This window comes from Pteronotus mesoamericanus, unplaced genomic scaffold (genome assembly GCF_021234165.1).
Source record: "Pteronotus mesoamericanus isolate MK-2021 breed Mesoamerican mustached bat unplaced genomic scaffold, CSHL_Meso_final contig_124, whole genome shotgun sequence".
NCBI lineage: Eukaryota > Metazoa > Chordata > Mammalia > Chiroptera > Mormoopidae > Pteronotus > Pteronotus mesoamericanus.
In genome coordinates, this window is record NW_026555051.1 from 4492224 (window position 1) to 4508769 (window position 16546).

Here is a 16546-nt window from a genome sequence, read left to right on the forward strand (position 1 = left end):
CACTCCAAGTAACTGAGCCCCCTGGCCAGGGCTATATTTGATTTTTGACAAAGGTGCAAGACAATTAAATGGGGAAAGAATAGTAATGTTTGTTAAAAGAATATTTAAATAAATGGTGCTGGGACAACTGGGTATGTACAAAGAATAAAATTGGACTTCTACCTTACAACATATGTTAAGTCAAGTCAAAGTGAAGTCAAAATGAATGATACATCAAAATGTAAGAGTTAAATTATAAAACTCTTAGAATAAAACATAAACATAAGTCCCTGTGACTTTGCATTAGGCACTGGTTTCTTTGGTATCATTTTGGATATGACACCAAAAGCACAAGCAACAAAAGAAAAATTAAATAAAATAGACATCATCAAAATTTAAAACTTTCGTGCTTCTCAAAGGATACCATTAAGAAAGTAAAAAAAAAGAAATCTACAGATAGGGACAAAAATTTTGCAAATCATTTATCTGTTAAAAGTTTTGTGTCTGGAATAAATGAAGAATCATTAAAACTTAATAATAAAGGTAAATCACCCAATTAAAAAATGGGCAAAGGATCTGAACAGACATTTCTCCAAAGAAGATATACATATGGACAATAAGTACAGGAAACGAAGCTCAACATCCTTAGTCATCAGGGAAATGCAAATCAAAACCATAATGAGATACTTCTTCACACCCACTAGGATGACTATAATCAAAAGAGAGAGAATAACAAGTGTTGGTGAGGACATGAAGAAATTGGAACCCTCACACATTGCTGGTAGAAATGTAAAATGGTGCAGCTGCACTGGAAAATAGTCTGGCAGTTCCTCAAAAAATTAAATATAGTTACTATATGAGCCATCAATTCCACACTTACATATATACCCAAAAGAAGTGAAAACATATGTCCACACAAAATCTTGTCCATGAATTTCTTATCAGCATGATAATAGCTAAAAATGGAAAAAATCCAAATGTCCATTTATGAATGAACAGAAAGATAAATATGGTATATCCACATAATGGAATATTTGGCAATAAAAAGAAATGAAATACTGATACATGCTACAACACAGATGAACCTTGAAAACATTACGTTAAGTGAAAGAATCCAGCCACACTGGACCATACATTATATGATTCCATTTATATAACATGTTCAGAATAGGTCAATCTACAGAAATATAAAAGAAGAGTGGTTCTCTAGGTGGAGGATGGGGGATGAGAGTGGTGATGATTAAAGGGTATGGTGTAAAATTGGGGTGACTGAACTGTTCTAAAATTGAGATGATACTTACATAATTCTGTGAACATACTAAAAACCTCTAAATTACATGCTTTAAATATGTGAATAGTATGAAATATAGTTAAAGCTGTAAATAAGATTGAAAGTTGTATCAATATTATCAATATGAACCACAAAAAATTACTGTAACAATATACACCTCTTATATATTTAGAATATAAAAGATGAAAAAGGGATGCAAATGTCCTAGTATAAATGTACTTACTGTCTCTCCATGCCAGCTATTTCCTGATTATCTTCTTTTACCTGAGAAGGCATAAAAAGAAAACACCACTAGTTTTTAAAGAATTACTCATTGTTAGGCTATCTTAAAGAGAATTTCCTACTAAGGTATGTTGTACTAAAATGTTAATCTTGTCTCTTTCTTGAAACTTCTTAAAATTCAACCTCTGAATTTAAAAGGAACATTATTAGGAACTATTCACACAATTTTATTTTTTCCTCAAAGGGACGGCAGTGACATATTTTTGTAGTAATCCTCATGGTACCACGAGGTTAACATGGCTTCAGGACAGGATCAATTTGCATAAACACCTAGGATATAAAACTCCAGCACACAAGGTGGCCTTCACAGATTTAGCAATCCCACTACATTTGAATTTCAGATACACTAAATAAATTTTAATACATATATATATCATGCAATATGAAAATACTTATTATCCATACATATTTATTCTAAGAGATTATTCTTTGCTATCTGAAATTCAAATTTATCGTATTTTACCTGGCAATCCTATCCCAAGACAATTCCTTCCCTGCCTCCAGTGATCTCTTTCCAAGGAACTTCTGGGATTCTAGGTTTTAATGCCTTTCTAGAATGATTCCAACTCTTAAATAGCTCCTGAATTGATCCCTAAGGTCCTCCAAACCCACTGGGTTCAATCTAAGATCATAAAAGAGTCCCATTTGTAGGCTCCTAACTGGAGTCATTCCCAAACACATATACAGTTCTCCTAAGGGCCCTTGTAGTTAGGGTATCTCAGGATAAATAATAGGCTAATTATAACTTAGTACTAAATTAAAGCCAATGTTGGTGTAGTAAGAAAGCTACTGAATATATGTGATATGACCTAATGACATTGTGATTTCATAGGAGAGTTTTAATTCCATTCACTTCATGGAGGCACTGATAGTAATAACCATAAAGTCATTAGCTGTGGGGCACTTCATTTTCTAAATACGAAGCCCAAAGCAAATAATGGAACAGATCTTCAGTAAGGTTATCTAATTATTTACTAACTAATAAAGAAGAGTTTTTAAGTTTTCCTTGTAAGAATCCAAAACATGAAAAAAAATGGCCAAGAAATACATGAACATCACATAAAATTAGAATTTAAGTCAAAAAACAGTTTATGTGAAGAATGTGTTTTACTAGGTTTTCTTGGTCAAGTAGTTCATAATAATTTAGTGAAGCTCACTTTTCACTGTCTTTTTTTTTTTTAGGACAATAAACTGACTGCCTTTCTGTTCAGTTCATATGCCTTAAATAAAATAAACCAACACATTTATCAAAACCTGACATATTAAAATAAGTATGTTTGTTTTTTCTACCTGCTTAAGTAATCTCTCTCTTTCTTCCATTGGAGATCCCATGCTTTTGTCTTCAGCAATCATGTGATCTCGGTGGGACTCTAACTCATAAAGTTTTTCATGCAGTAATACAGCCTCTTGTTTTACCTGAGAGTGGGCTATTTCCTGAAGGGAACAAAAAAAAGGAAAAATTTATTATTTTATCAAAAGCTATTTCAAATAGGTTTCAGTTTATAAGAACAGAGACAAATTTAAACCACCAGCATCTTTAAGTAGAGATATTAAGTATTTAGAGTCCTCAATAATGGGACAAGACACAGTTGTAAACTAGAAGAATAAAAAAATCCCTTCATATTTTCATAAGCTATTTTCAGTCTGAGATTCACAAGAAGAGGGTAAGACTTATTTTACTTTTTAAATATAGGTCCTGAACAGAGATAAGGATATCTCTACCAATGGGAAGATAATAAAGAAAATGTCACAACGCATGTATCCCTTTAACTACAATATCCAATTCAAAGAACAAAGAACTCATTTCTAGGGAAGCGATATTCAAGTTTTTCGTTGTATGGCACACATAAGCTAATTACTAAAATTCTGCAGCACATCAAAAATGTATTTTTTGCTGGTCTGATAAAAAATACATATAATTTTGGTTTTTTAAAATTTAGTCTTCTTTATGGTGGTATAATTTTGATTCATTCATACCAGATGGTTATTGTTGTTGACTGTTGTCATTTTTTGATTTAGCAACCTAAGGGAAAAAGGATCAGTGCCCCTGACTAAATAGTCAGGTACTGCATGTTTTAAAAATTCCTGCAGCACACTGGTTGAAAATCACTGCTCTAGAGGAAAGATATTTTCCCCTGAATAGGTTATATATATACTTTCCCACAATGCTTTTGGTAAATTGTATCCCCCCAAAAGATATATTTAAGTCCTAACCTCCAGTACCTGTAAATATGACCTAATTTGGAAATGGGGTTTTTGCAGGTTTAGTCAGGTTAAGATGAAGTTATTAGGGTGGATCTTAATTCAGCATGAGATTTATGTGTCCTTATAATAGATAAAAACAGACACACACAAGGAGAATACCATGTGAATGTGATGACACAGGCACAGATTGAAGTGATACAGCTACAAGTCAAGGAGAGAATGCCAAGGTCTGATAGCCACCACTAGAAGGTAGCAAGGAAGGATTCTATCCAGAGTATCAGAGGGAGCATGGCTCTGCTGACACCTTGGTATTTCACTGGGTTGGCCAAAAAGTTCATTTTTTCCCCCCGTAAGTTGGCTCTAGTAGAGTTTAGTTGTCTTTAACTTCATTCGAAACGATTTTGTTAGATTGTATTGTGACAGCTGTCATATCAATGTGCATTTAAAAAAAAATACCAAAATTGGTAAATTTTTTGTAGCCATTTTAATATTGAAGATGGAAGAAAATAAGCAACATTTTCAGCATATTATTCTTTATTATTTCAAGAAACGTAAATACAAAAACGAAATGCAAAAAAAGATTTGTGCACTGTATGGTGAAGGTGCTATGACTGATTGAACGTGTCAAAAGTGGTTTATGAAGTTTCATGCAGGAGATTTCTTGCTGGATTATACTCCACAGTTGCGTAGGCTAGTTGAAGTAGATAGAGATCAAATTGAGGTGTTAAATGAGAACAACTAACGTTATACCGTGGGAGATAGCCAATATAGTAAAAATATCCAAATCAGTAAGTTATTGGTGAAAATGAAAAAATGTGTCCTTTATTTTATGAAAAACAAAACAAAACAAAACTAAACAGACATTTTGGCCAACCCAATACTTCCAGCCTCCAGAAATGTTGAGAAAATTTGTTGTTTTAAGCCACCCAGCAGAACTAGGAAACTAATACACACAAGTAGAATAGTTATGGTGTATTTAGCACTGTTCTACTGTAACAAAGAGAAAGGGAATATGATGATTTTATTGGATGACCAAAATGGCTAGGGATATTGTTGTTGTTGTTGGTCTTGGTGGTGGTGGTTATGGTGTGGTGACAGTGATGGTAATGATGATGAAAATGAAAAAAAGTGACATTTGAAGCTGTTACTTATAGAGCACTGTTCTATAGCAGGGACTGTACTCCATATTCTTTATACACTATCTCTAATACTCTAAACAACTTTGTAAGATAGTACTATCATCTCTGTTTCACAAATGAGGAAACTGAGGATCTAAGGTATAAGTAATTTTTCTAAGTTAACAAAAATAAAAGTGAATGATGCTATCTGAAACCAGGCCCTGAATCATGAATGAGATCAAATTTTTAAGTGGGAGGACCTCCTTTTTGAAAGCAAAAGAATCAAGGCGGGGGGTGGGGGGCGGGGGGGGGTGTGTGTGTGTGTGTGTGTGTGTGTGTGTGTGTGTGTGTGTGTGTGTGTGTGTGTGTGTGTGTGTGAGATGGATCAGGTATCCTTTTATACAGTATCTTCCCCCTTCATTTCACTTAACCATCCTATAGATTTGTCCAAATTGCATCTCCATAAAATTGTTCCTGAAGACTCAAGCTCATGTTGATCCTTCACCTGATTTTTCACACAGTTGTGAACTGAATTAGTAATACTTAGCACAGTATTAGTAAGCCACAGTAGATACTCAAATACTAGTTGACTGGTATTTGATATAACGTTTTCTTGAAGAACGAGTTAAAAAATATAAGCAGTCTGGCAAAAGTTAACTAGAATTAGTGACCTACATTTTCTTGATTTGAGAATACTGTAAAAATTCATATTATTTTAGGCATATATGTACTGATGCCAAAAAAGAGTGGCATCAATACAAACACTAAATCTAAGGTTATAGCTTACACCTTTTCCTGTGGAAACTAAATTTGCCAGGAGAAATATAACTTGACTCTCTTCCACATGCCCTGAAAATACAGTAGGACATCCTGCAAGCCAGCTGTGTTAATACTAAATGCTGTCCTTGTTCTTTGAAGCACATTTCTATCACTATAGAGATCCAAGAAAGTAAAATTTGTGTGTATCCACACAGGGTAATCTGATACCAAAAAAAATCTTAATACTTTTAAGAAAACGATTTTTTAATAGCAAATTTCCAAAATAATGATTACAAAATACTCATATATATTTCTTTTGCAAGCTAAGTGACAAAAATCATGTCAATCTACAATTGTTACTAATCTTATCATCATTGTATCTACCTGACTCCATAGGAAATCAGGAAAGGCAGGCAGTTTGAAGTACAGAGTATACTGAAGTGCAACAGACATGAAAAGGTAGTTCACAGAAAAAGAAATACATTGATCAACAAATATAAAAAGAGATAACTCCATGTATAAATAAATGAAAATTAAGATATAACAGTAATTTTTTCCTATTAAACCAGCAAAAATGGAAAAGGTGGTTAATGTTTGCTGTCAGTGAGAGTAGGTGAAAATAGGCACTCTCATATTTTGGGTCTAGGAATAGAAAATACAACAACCTTTTTGGAAAGTAATTTGGCAATCTCACATTTTAGAAGTATATAATTTCTAACCCATTGCAAAAAATTTATCTTAAGATATACTCATATAACTTTGCATAAAATGTATGTTTTCATTGAAGCATTATTTATAATCCTCCCAAACTATAAACAACCTATTCATCACAAGGCTATATTATAATATAATGTAATATAATGCAGAAATTTAAACATAATGAAGGAGCTTTATAAGAGCTGATATGAACAGATTCAAGAGAGAATGTTAGGTGGAATAAAAATGCTGCAGATGGCTCTGGTTGAGTAGCTCAGTTGGTAGAGCGTCATCCTGATACACCAAAGTGGTGGGTTTGATCTCACATCAGGGTACATACAAAAAGCAACCAATGAATGCATAAATAAGTGGAACAACAAACTGATGTTTCCTTGTCTCTCTTAAATCAATTTTTTTAAAAAGCTGCAGACAGCATATTAAGCATGAATCCCACTTAAGGTTTTCCACAACAGTAAAAGCAAGTTAGGATTATAGGATTCTTGTGAAGGTTCAATGACAATGCTGGTGATATATGTCAAAAAATGAGAAAAGCACATAGGACACAATAAATATAAGGGTAGTTCTGTCTGGAAAAAAAGGCAAGAAAAAAAATCAGGCATTTTACTTTCATCTTATTCGAATTTTTTAAATTATAAACATGGTTTGTGAATTAAAATTGCTTTAAGTAAACAAATAAGAAAATGAATGCAAGTTTTTTTATCTGTAGTGATGAACTGACTTCTCTTGCTCTTTAATTGTTTTTAGTCCCTTGTTCATGTCTTTAAGTTACTAGTAGACTTTACGTGCCCCAGAAGACCAAATGGCTTGTTTTATATACAGTAGGTACTCAATAATTGAATCTAATTTCTTACTAAATTAGGAAATTTATGGTCCTGAATGGGAAAAATTATTACACTGCTGTAAACTGCTAAATAAATATGTACTTGAATGTGTTCCATTAATATATTTCATTGAATTATCTTTTTTATTTGAATAATATAAGAACTCTTATTTGATTTTATACTTACAGCTTCTAGGCTCTCTTTTTTCATGTTCAGTGAATCTAGTTGTTGTTGAAGTGTATCTATTTCCTAAAAAGAGGGGAAAAAAGCAAATACATATGCAGTTACATTAAGACTAAATTTGTTTTTCGACATTTCAAATATGTACGTGACCAAGTAAATTTTGTAAATATCAACACATATCTTGCAATTGGACTAAATTTTATTAACATTCATTTCTATTTTTGCCAATTTCTTTCATTATTTCTAAATACTGTCCAATGATCCACCTTTAAAAATACTTTACAGACTTGTCAGAGGTAGCCAGAACTTTTCACACTGAATCATCGTATCGCTGTAATCATCACAGTATTAGAGCCTTCAAATTTGTTTTCTTAGTTGCAATTTTTAATTTTGATTTTTAACCATGTTTTCATATCTTTTGCCTGATTCCTTTTTGAAAATTAATCAATTTATATTTAAAAATTTTATTTTAGTGTAGTAAGAAGACTTAACATGTCCCTAATTTCTTTTAGGGCCAAGACCTATAACAATTTATGTGACTCACTCCTTTAAGGGATAAGACCCTTAAACTAATTATTACTCGTTTGAAAACCCCCATGCAGGATCAACTATATTTTGGCATTTCTGTAATAGTCTTTCTTCATTGTTTCATTGTATGTTACAAATCCTATCTAAAGTAAAAGTTATATTAAACTGTCAATGAATGAATGTCTGAGAAACTAGAGTTACTTTCACTATTGGCATTTGTGGGGACTAATTCTCTGTCAACTGGTTAAAGGACACCTGGGCATGAAAGAACACTGTCTTCCAAATCTGAGTCACCACAAGATTGAATGCTGGGAAGATTCTCAATGACCCCTCAGCAGGCACCCAAATTGTTTATTTAAACATCATGATTGGGGGCAATTGCTGTTCAAATCAAGAACATAGCAGGTAAAAGATTTGCTGCTTATTAGACAGGAAGAAAAGGAAAGAAAGTAAAATAAATACTCACGTGACTCAGCTATATGCGGTCTTTTAATGTTGCCAATAAAAGTTCATTAAAAAAAGTGTTTTCACGTCTTTATGACGTTAAAAAATGAAGGATGCATAGAACTGAATAAATTATATAGTAAAAGCTAGGTCAACACACGCGTAAGAAAATAAGGTTTTCTAGATCAGTCTTTCTCAAATTTCAATGTCCATACCAATCATCTAGGGACCTTGTTAAAATGAAGACTCATCAGCAAGTGTAGTTGAGCTCTCAGGGGATGCTGATGCTGCCCACAGTAGCAAGACTGCTATATGCTTGGCTCAAAGTACTAATTTATTACCTGTAATAATTTCTCATTGGTGGTTTTCATTTCTACATACTTGACTTGTTTTTCAGGAGACATATTTTTGATAATGCCATCTGCTGCTTGTTTTTCTTGTTCAATTTCTTCTTCTACACTTTGAATTTGCTTCTCCTTCCTAAAATCAAAAGTATGCAATATTCCTTACTATACTGAGGGGGGAAAAATCAATTAATTTTACTCAGTTCCTGGTCTCAATTAAATAGGGTACTTAAATTCATTCAGTCATAGTTCATGATCTGAAAGTTCTTACAGATGTACAAAATAATTCTATTTGACCTGTACATAACGTGGCCCCCATCAGCACAGACTTATTTTACATCTTCCTCTTCTCAACCCTCAAATGCTTGTATTTCTTAATTCTCCATTTTACTTAGTCTTGTACGAAAACACAAATATAATCACATAAAATCATCAAAGTTTTCCACATATAAGGATGTATTTACATTTTTTGCTATTATACTCTCAAGAAAAGAGAGTTAAATTTTAGAATAGTTGCTTTCAAACATTTTTTAGCCACAGAATTCTTTGATTAAATGAAATCCTGTATGGAAGTTTACCATGTAAATCATATAAAGTAACACAGCTCTGTCTGAACTGGGAACAGGGAAACTTATATTGCAATTTGATCTTTAAAAAGTCATAACTTTAGATTAGTAAGTTTTGCTTAAATTCCCTGTCATCTGCTTTAATTAAAATTGGTATTCCACATATTATCAACCATATTTTAGGAAAATAATAGTTTTCCAAAAAACAAAATAATAATCTTTATTATATAACCACAAGAAATATCAGTGATGTGACTCTTATTACCCTATGCAAGGTCAATTATAAATAGGAGAGGGAAAAATTCTGAAAAGATAAAAAGGTAAGATGCTAGTTATCATGTAAATACTTCAACATTAACATATAAAAAGCTTTCTTGAAGATGAATTTTAGTCCTAATGTCATAAATTTCTATTTTAAGTTTCAAAATATGACTATTCTACTGTTTAAATCTATTTAATCTCTTTAACATGTAGATTCTAACTTCTACAGTTTTCACAATCACTAGCTAAGCCACATAGATCCACACATTGCCCCACAATCTTTACACACTCATGCCCCATTAAAGTAAGGTAAACTCAGAAATCTTCCTATAAACATACGATAATAATTGAATAATGAACACAATGAAACAGACTACCTAAAATTTTTATTTATTTTTGTCTCACTGCAGGACAAGGAGTGATGTCTTTACTTTGAACCTCAATTATTACAGTGTTTGAGGTTATAAGTATGTTTGCTGCTGCTACAATTTATATGGGTATAGGGGCCGAAAGAACTTTGAGGCAGAAAAAATTACTATTTCAATCTTTTTGTTTCATAGATTAAAGATACTGAGGCCAAGAGGAGCTAATCTTTTGAAATTAACTCATTCTGAACTCCATGATTACCCACCTCCAACAATGACTCTTAACCATGGTTTTGCCAGGTATGTCTCAGTATAGTTAGATGGGAACTAATGTTGTACGGTATTCTATCTTACAGAGGAAAGGTTAACAGCACAAGGAGAGTATAACTGATTTTTCTGAAGGCCATAGAATGGCTAAGGGTCAAATGTTTTGATGTTTTGAGTACTTTGCTCGTGTTACAAGTTGGCAGTAAATCACCAATGATGGTATCATAAAAATGAATAAATAACAAAGTTGAGACTTGGAAGAGTACTGAACTTGATGGTATCTTTTCAAATTGTATCTTTCTAAATGAAAAATAACTTTAGGCCTAAGACTTAAATCATTTTAGTTGTATGTCTTTAAAAGTATGCATTTTCAAAATTATATGCTTTAACTTGTAAAGTAAATTTGTTAATACTTAAATTTGTTAGGAGTCATTAAATGCAAAGGTTACACAAACCACCTTACTTATTACTCTAAAGAAGTCAGAGGACTTTAAGAAATTATTCTTCTAGTCAATCTTTTGCTAAGGAAGCCTAGTTTTTGTCGTTTTTTTTTTTTTTTTATCACCTGTTCACTGAATACAAAGGTTAAAACTAAGTGAAATGCAATCATATGACATACTATTCTTTTTAATGGTGCAGAAGAAATAGAATAGATTCCTTAGCACATCAGCCTCAGAGAGAAAAAAACGGTAAGATCTTAAGTAATTACAGGTTTGTTGAATTTTTTAAAAAATCATATTTGTTAAATCTGTACAAAAACTTTGCCTTTACTAAGTGATGTAAGAGCAGAAAATGTGCTTATATTTTCACACATTCTAGAAACAACCTTAGACTGGCCAAAAAAATTTTTCCAAATTAAGTTATAATGTAATAAAAAGTATTTTTCTTTTTCATTACAGTTTCAGCTAGCCAATCAAATTTATGAGATTTTTTATTTTGAAATATGTTAATCACAGAACATTTTGAAGTGGCATTAAATTAAAAACAAATTTGTGAGATGAAAACATACTGGCCACCAGTAAATAATTGTTGAAGTTAGATGATGACTATTCTCTTTACTTAGAGGTTTTTCCCTTAAAATTTTCCATTATGAAAGTTTTTAAATTGCAAAACAATGTATAAAATGGTTAATCACAAGAGTGAAGTTAATCATTAATTAACATCTTACTCCAAAATACATTGATTTTTGGCATAAATACCTAAAATATTTAATGACAAAACTATATATACATTTAACAAAACCAAAATAATTGCAGCATATTTTTATTTCATAGTATAAGTCATATAAAGCAAAAAACCAAAAACTCCTAAGAAATTTGAACTTAAAAACTGCACTAAGAACAGCACTGCTGCTTTTTCAGTATCTACCACTCCTCCTGTGTAAAGCTTTTTTTCTCTGTGTAGGTCATCAGCTATGTAAAAGGGCACTTTGTGAAATAATTAAAAAAAAACCCTGATATTCTATATGTTCTTTATTTTTTAATCACTAAATTTAAACACAAATTTCAAAATAAATTTCAAATTGAGGGAAAAAATCCTATGGGGGAAGAAAGTAGTAACAACTCTCATCTATTTAAATCAATTTTTGAAGTGGGGTAAATAGATTGAAACAATTTCTTCATAATCAACTGAGTAGCTATCCTGCCAATCTCATTTCTTCAAGATAGCCAATAATACTAGTAAATGTTTTTCCTGTCTAAAGATTTATCCATTCTGTATCATGATGGTCAAAATCCACCCTCTCTCAATCCCTCCTATCTCAAAAGACACACGAATATACGAAATGCCCCATTGAACTTGGGGCTCAATCAATTTCATACCTTTAGATCTAATGCTTTAGACTGTTGAATGCTTCTTGTACAAAACGAACTTAAGCTCTGAGTATATACTGCTTCTAACTTTCAAATTTATCAACAGAAAGAAAAATAATATTTCTTTTCTAATCCTGACAATTTTATTTCTTTTAACACCCTTGAGAAAATAATTATTAGTATAAAATAGGTGATACAGCTAATAAATACAAGAGGACCCTATACCTATTTCCACATAGGCTACAGTCCTGCCTGACCTCCATTACCTTCTTCAGCTAGTTCTATTCCATGTCAACTCTTCACTGAAGTTCAGTTAATTTTCTTTGTAACCTATTTGCTTCCTTTAATGATCTCTGTTTTACTTATTTCTGCAAAAGCAGTACTTCTCCCTTATCAATCACTACTTTACACACACCTGCACCCTACATGAAACATCAGTAAGATGTCTACACCATTGAGAAATACTGAAACATGCCAATGAAGAGGCTGCACACATTCTTGGAGATCACTAAACATGGTAAAATGTCTTTTATATATGATTTAGAGATCCCCTTTTGTGGGCAATGGTCTAGAATAAGTGATAACCTGAACTCATTTCTGACTCTAAAAGAGATTCTATTGTGATCTACAATCAAGTTGTAAAATCCTGGAGAAACAGTGCCTTTTTCCTAACATATCTGATTTAACTACAGAAAAGGAGAAAGTGGAAGGGGAATAAGCATAAACAGGTAAACAATTGAAGAGAAAGAATATATTAACTAGAATAGTTTGGAATCAAAATAAGTACCTCATTGCTAATGAGGTAACAGACTTCAGTAAAGTAAAATGAGTCTTACTCCTTCTGAATAGTTTTCTACTTCCTGCGCTGGTAGAATAAACTTTGCCTTAAAAATTGTAAGTAACGAATTGCAATATATGCTGTAAAAAGGCTGAAAAATAAGACTCAAATTTTAGAAAACCACGAAGGATGACACTAACAGCATACATTCATACCTTTCAAACAGATCATTTGATGCAGTGTAGTTTTTAGTGTTGACTTTAAAAACAGAGATAAAAACAAAAAACATTAACATCAGGTGTACAATCATTAAATGGAAAGTAATTGTTCAGAAAAAAAGAATTTACTTAAATAAACAGCAACTTCTAGTGAAAGATGGCATACTGAAAGTACCAGTTAACATTGACTTCTGCCCCAAACCTGACTAAGTTGTAAATAAAAGGTAGTAAGAAGTATAAATTCATAAGAACAAAGATTGAAAGATAGGGCAAAAGCAATAAAACCTAGAAACTCAAAGTTAATAGTTAAGTGGAAACTGATTGAGAAAGCAAAATTTTCCCAAGCCAGCAGTGTGGAAAGCTGAGGAGACACCAGATTTATTCTGGAAAATCACCTAAATTGCCCAGAAATTGGAAGCACCAGGTGTTCTGGAAGTAGAGAAAGAGGGGTTAACACATACATAGTTGAAAGTCTTCCTCCTTTCCTCTGCTCAGTCAGGTAAAGCCCCTCTCCTACATAAACAGAAGATTAAGGCTTTTTTCCTTTGCAGAGAATAAAACAAAGGGAATCTGGGCACTAAGCACAAGTGAGTGCAGGACCTTTATGCTCAGAACAGGAAAAATAAGTTAAATTTAAATACTAATTATTGAGATAAATCCATCACCACTCAGCTCTCAAAATGCTGGCCATCTGGCCTTATCTGTTCATACAGTAAATTAGAAAAGTCATCTTGGGGAATCCAAGTAGCCCAAGAGAAAAGATGTAAAGATAATGGCATTTAGGGATTCCCAAAGGAAACAATCCAGTAAGTTTACAGTAAGGTTTGAAGTTAAAAAGACCTACACAAATGCAGTTTTCAATTCGTTCTTTTGTGTTTGTCTGTTTCCCAGTCTTAGCTCTAAGTTCCAAACCAAACAGTAACAGATATATGAAGACAGAAAGTAATAAAGTATACTGGCCAAAAAAAAGTGGAAAAGCGTAACAGGAAGACATACAGGCTATTCGAGGAAAAATAAGACAAAAGATACAAGAAGACAATAAGAAAAGATAATTTGTGCCATAGGACACGATTAAAGAAAATTTTTGGACTAAAAAAAAAAGAGCTTAGAATTAAAATGATTGGAAACAGAAAATTTTGAGTTTAAAGATAAAATTGAAGATATCTTCCAGAAAGCAGAGTAAAAACACACAGACAGTTAAGACGAAAAATTAGAAACTTATGCCAGGAGATCCAATATCCAATTAAAGGAGATTTATGAAGAGAAGTGAGATTTAAAAAAGAAAAATGAGGAAGAAAATTATAAATATCATCAATGAAATAATTCAGAAAATTTCTCAGAACTGAGGGACATAGCTTCCAGATTGAAAGCACCCACCAAGGACCCAGTTTCATGAATGAAACAGAGTCTCACAAAGGATCATGAAATTTCAGAATAATGATTTTAAGCTTTGAGGGCTAAGAGGCAAGTTACATAAAAGGATAAAAAATTAGAAAGGCATAACATCATAGTTCTTAACAGTAACACTAGAAATCCAAAGATAATGGGGCAATGTCATCAACAATTTGAGGAAAAATTATTTCCTAGCCAAATTATTTTATTTCTAGCCAAATTATCTTTCAAGGTCTAAAAAAATTTCCCACCTATAGACCTTCTCAGGAAGCTATTGCAGGAAACTCCATTACAAAAAATAAAGTAATAATCCAAGACAGGGCATTCCGGAAAACAGGAATCCAGTAATAAAGACAAAAGGGAATCTCTATGAAGAGGGTAGAGGGAGAGTGGAAGTCAACAGCTATGTAGGGGGCCCAGACATTAGCTCATTTAGGTTACAGTATGGCAGAAGGCTCTGGGAGAGATTTTTTTTAAGCAGAGGAAACAGATTAAGTATCTAAAATGCACAAACTATTGAGTAATTTGTTAGGTAAGAGTTTGGGTATAAATTCATTTTAAAAACACTAAGCACATTAAAAGAACAGTACAAGTAATTTAGTGAAAAAATGTGAGCAGGAACAAAAATGTAATTTTGCCACATGGTTCAGTCATTGACAGTGTTTACACATTCGTGATATACTGAATACTAATCTAACCCAAATTACAAGTAACTATGTTTGAAGAATGAAGACACAGAAAGTTTACATTTGTTGTGTAAGAGATGAAGGTAGAGAGCGTTTGAGAGAGCTAAAGACTCTCATCTCCCACACTCTCATCCAGGTAAATGGATAATACCAATAAAGAACACCTAAAACGATCAAGTAGTAGCAATGTAAGAATATCCTTAAACACATATACATAAATACATATTTTTCTGGACTTTATTTTGTGTATATACATTACAATTTTAAAGTGTACAACCACTTCAATTGTTTTAAAGTTCTTTTCAGTAGATCTAGGAGCTTATAAGACAGTAAAAACTACTGATTTTCATCCCACAGGAGCTTTTTAGCTTGTTAAGATTAGAGTACTGGGAAGGTGAAGGGACATGTAGTGCTTTCACATTTTCTATACCTTAAGAAAAAAATAGTATTAAAAGAAAAAGGAAATCAAAATGTCCTCAGTAATCTCTAATGTTCTAGTCACCTATTGACATTCAAGTACTCTCTTCTCTATCAGGCCCGCGATATGAAAACCACATGCATCCCAATCTTATTTTGGCCCTTCTCCATGCCACTGTTCCTGGATGAAAGCAAGACTTCTAAAACAGTAAGTTTTTATAATCAAGATAGTGAAAATATTTTCAGAAGTACACTTTGAATATCCAAAAATCAGGAAAAGAAAGCAAAATAATAACAACTCTTTAGTTAGCTGTGTATATTTAAAATCTCTTCTCTGTGAACCAGATTCTAATTTGGGAAAAACAGTCTTCACTTTTTTAAACTGAGTCTGTTAAAAGTTATTAAAGAAGAAATCTGTATAATTGCAATGTAAAATCAAGGAATTTGTTTTAACACATAAAAACCACACTTACCATGTAAGAAAGTTTAAAACACATTTATGAGAAAAATTAATTGTTGTTGCCATTATTATTACTGGGAGGACATTTCAATAGCATAAACAGTCAAAACAACCATTTCTCTGAATCTATATCCGCATAAGGAAAGCACTTCTTCATGTTGTCTAGCACTTTAAATTCAATACATAGCCCAATCTGTTATATTTTCTTTTAAAACACCAAATTTTGAGCTATTAAGCCTCTAAAGTTATGTATTAAATATTATTTCTTAATGGCCTTGTGTAGTAATGGTAGCTCTACTGATTTTTTAAAATTACATATTTTAAACAATGTATGGTGTCAGATGGATACCAGATAGGATGATCACTCCTTACTTTAATTTCTAGTCATTATGCTGTACATCCAAAACTAATACACTTTTGTATATTAACTGTAATTGAAAATATTAAAAAATAGCAGATTTTTAAAAACTACATATTTTAAAAACAATTTCTTCATTATATATGTTAATACTGCACACTGAAATACTAAAAAAGTTAACTGAATTATTATTCACTATGTATTTCCACATATACAAATGCAAATATACCAATCTTTCTTTCTGTATTGACTATAATACTTAAAAGATAACTGTATGACAAACTAGAATCTCTGTG

General features: G+C 32.1%; 1 protein-coding gene across 2 annotated transcripts in view; it reads right to left on the reverse strand.

Moving 5' to 3' along the window:
• The window catches only part of IFT74 (intraflagellar transport 74), a 97524-nt gene that overhangs the window by 53602 nt on the left and 27376 nt on the right, over positions 1-16546 (reverse strand). For both annotated transcript variants that reach the window (XM_054588118.1, XM_054588124.1), the window contains exons 9-12: positions 8669-8807; positions 7359-7421; positions 2843-2986; positions 1494-1534 (exon numbers count right to left, since the gene is read on the reverse strand). In XM_054588118.1, coding sequence (XP_054444093.1) covers positions 1494-1534; positions 2843-2986; positions 7359-7421; positions 8669-8807 — 387 coding nt within the window. The remainder of the gene's footprint in view (positions 1-1493; positions 1535-2842; positions 2987-7358; positions 7422-8668; positions 8808-16546) is intronic.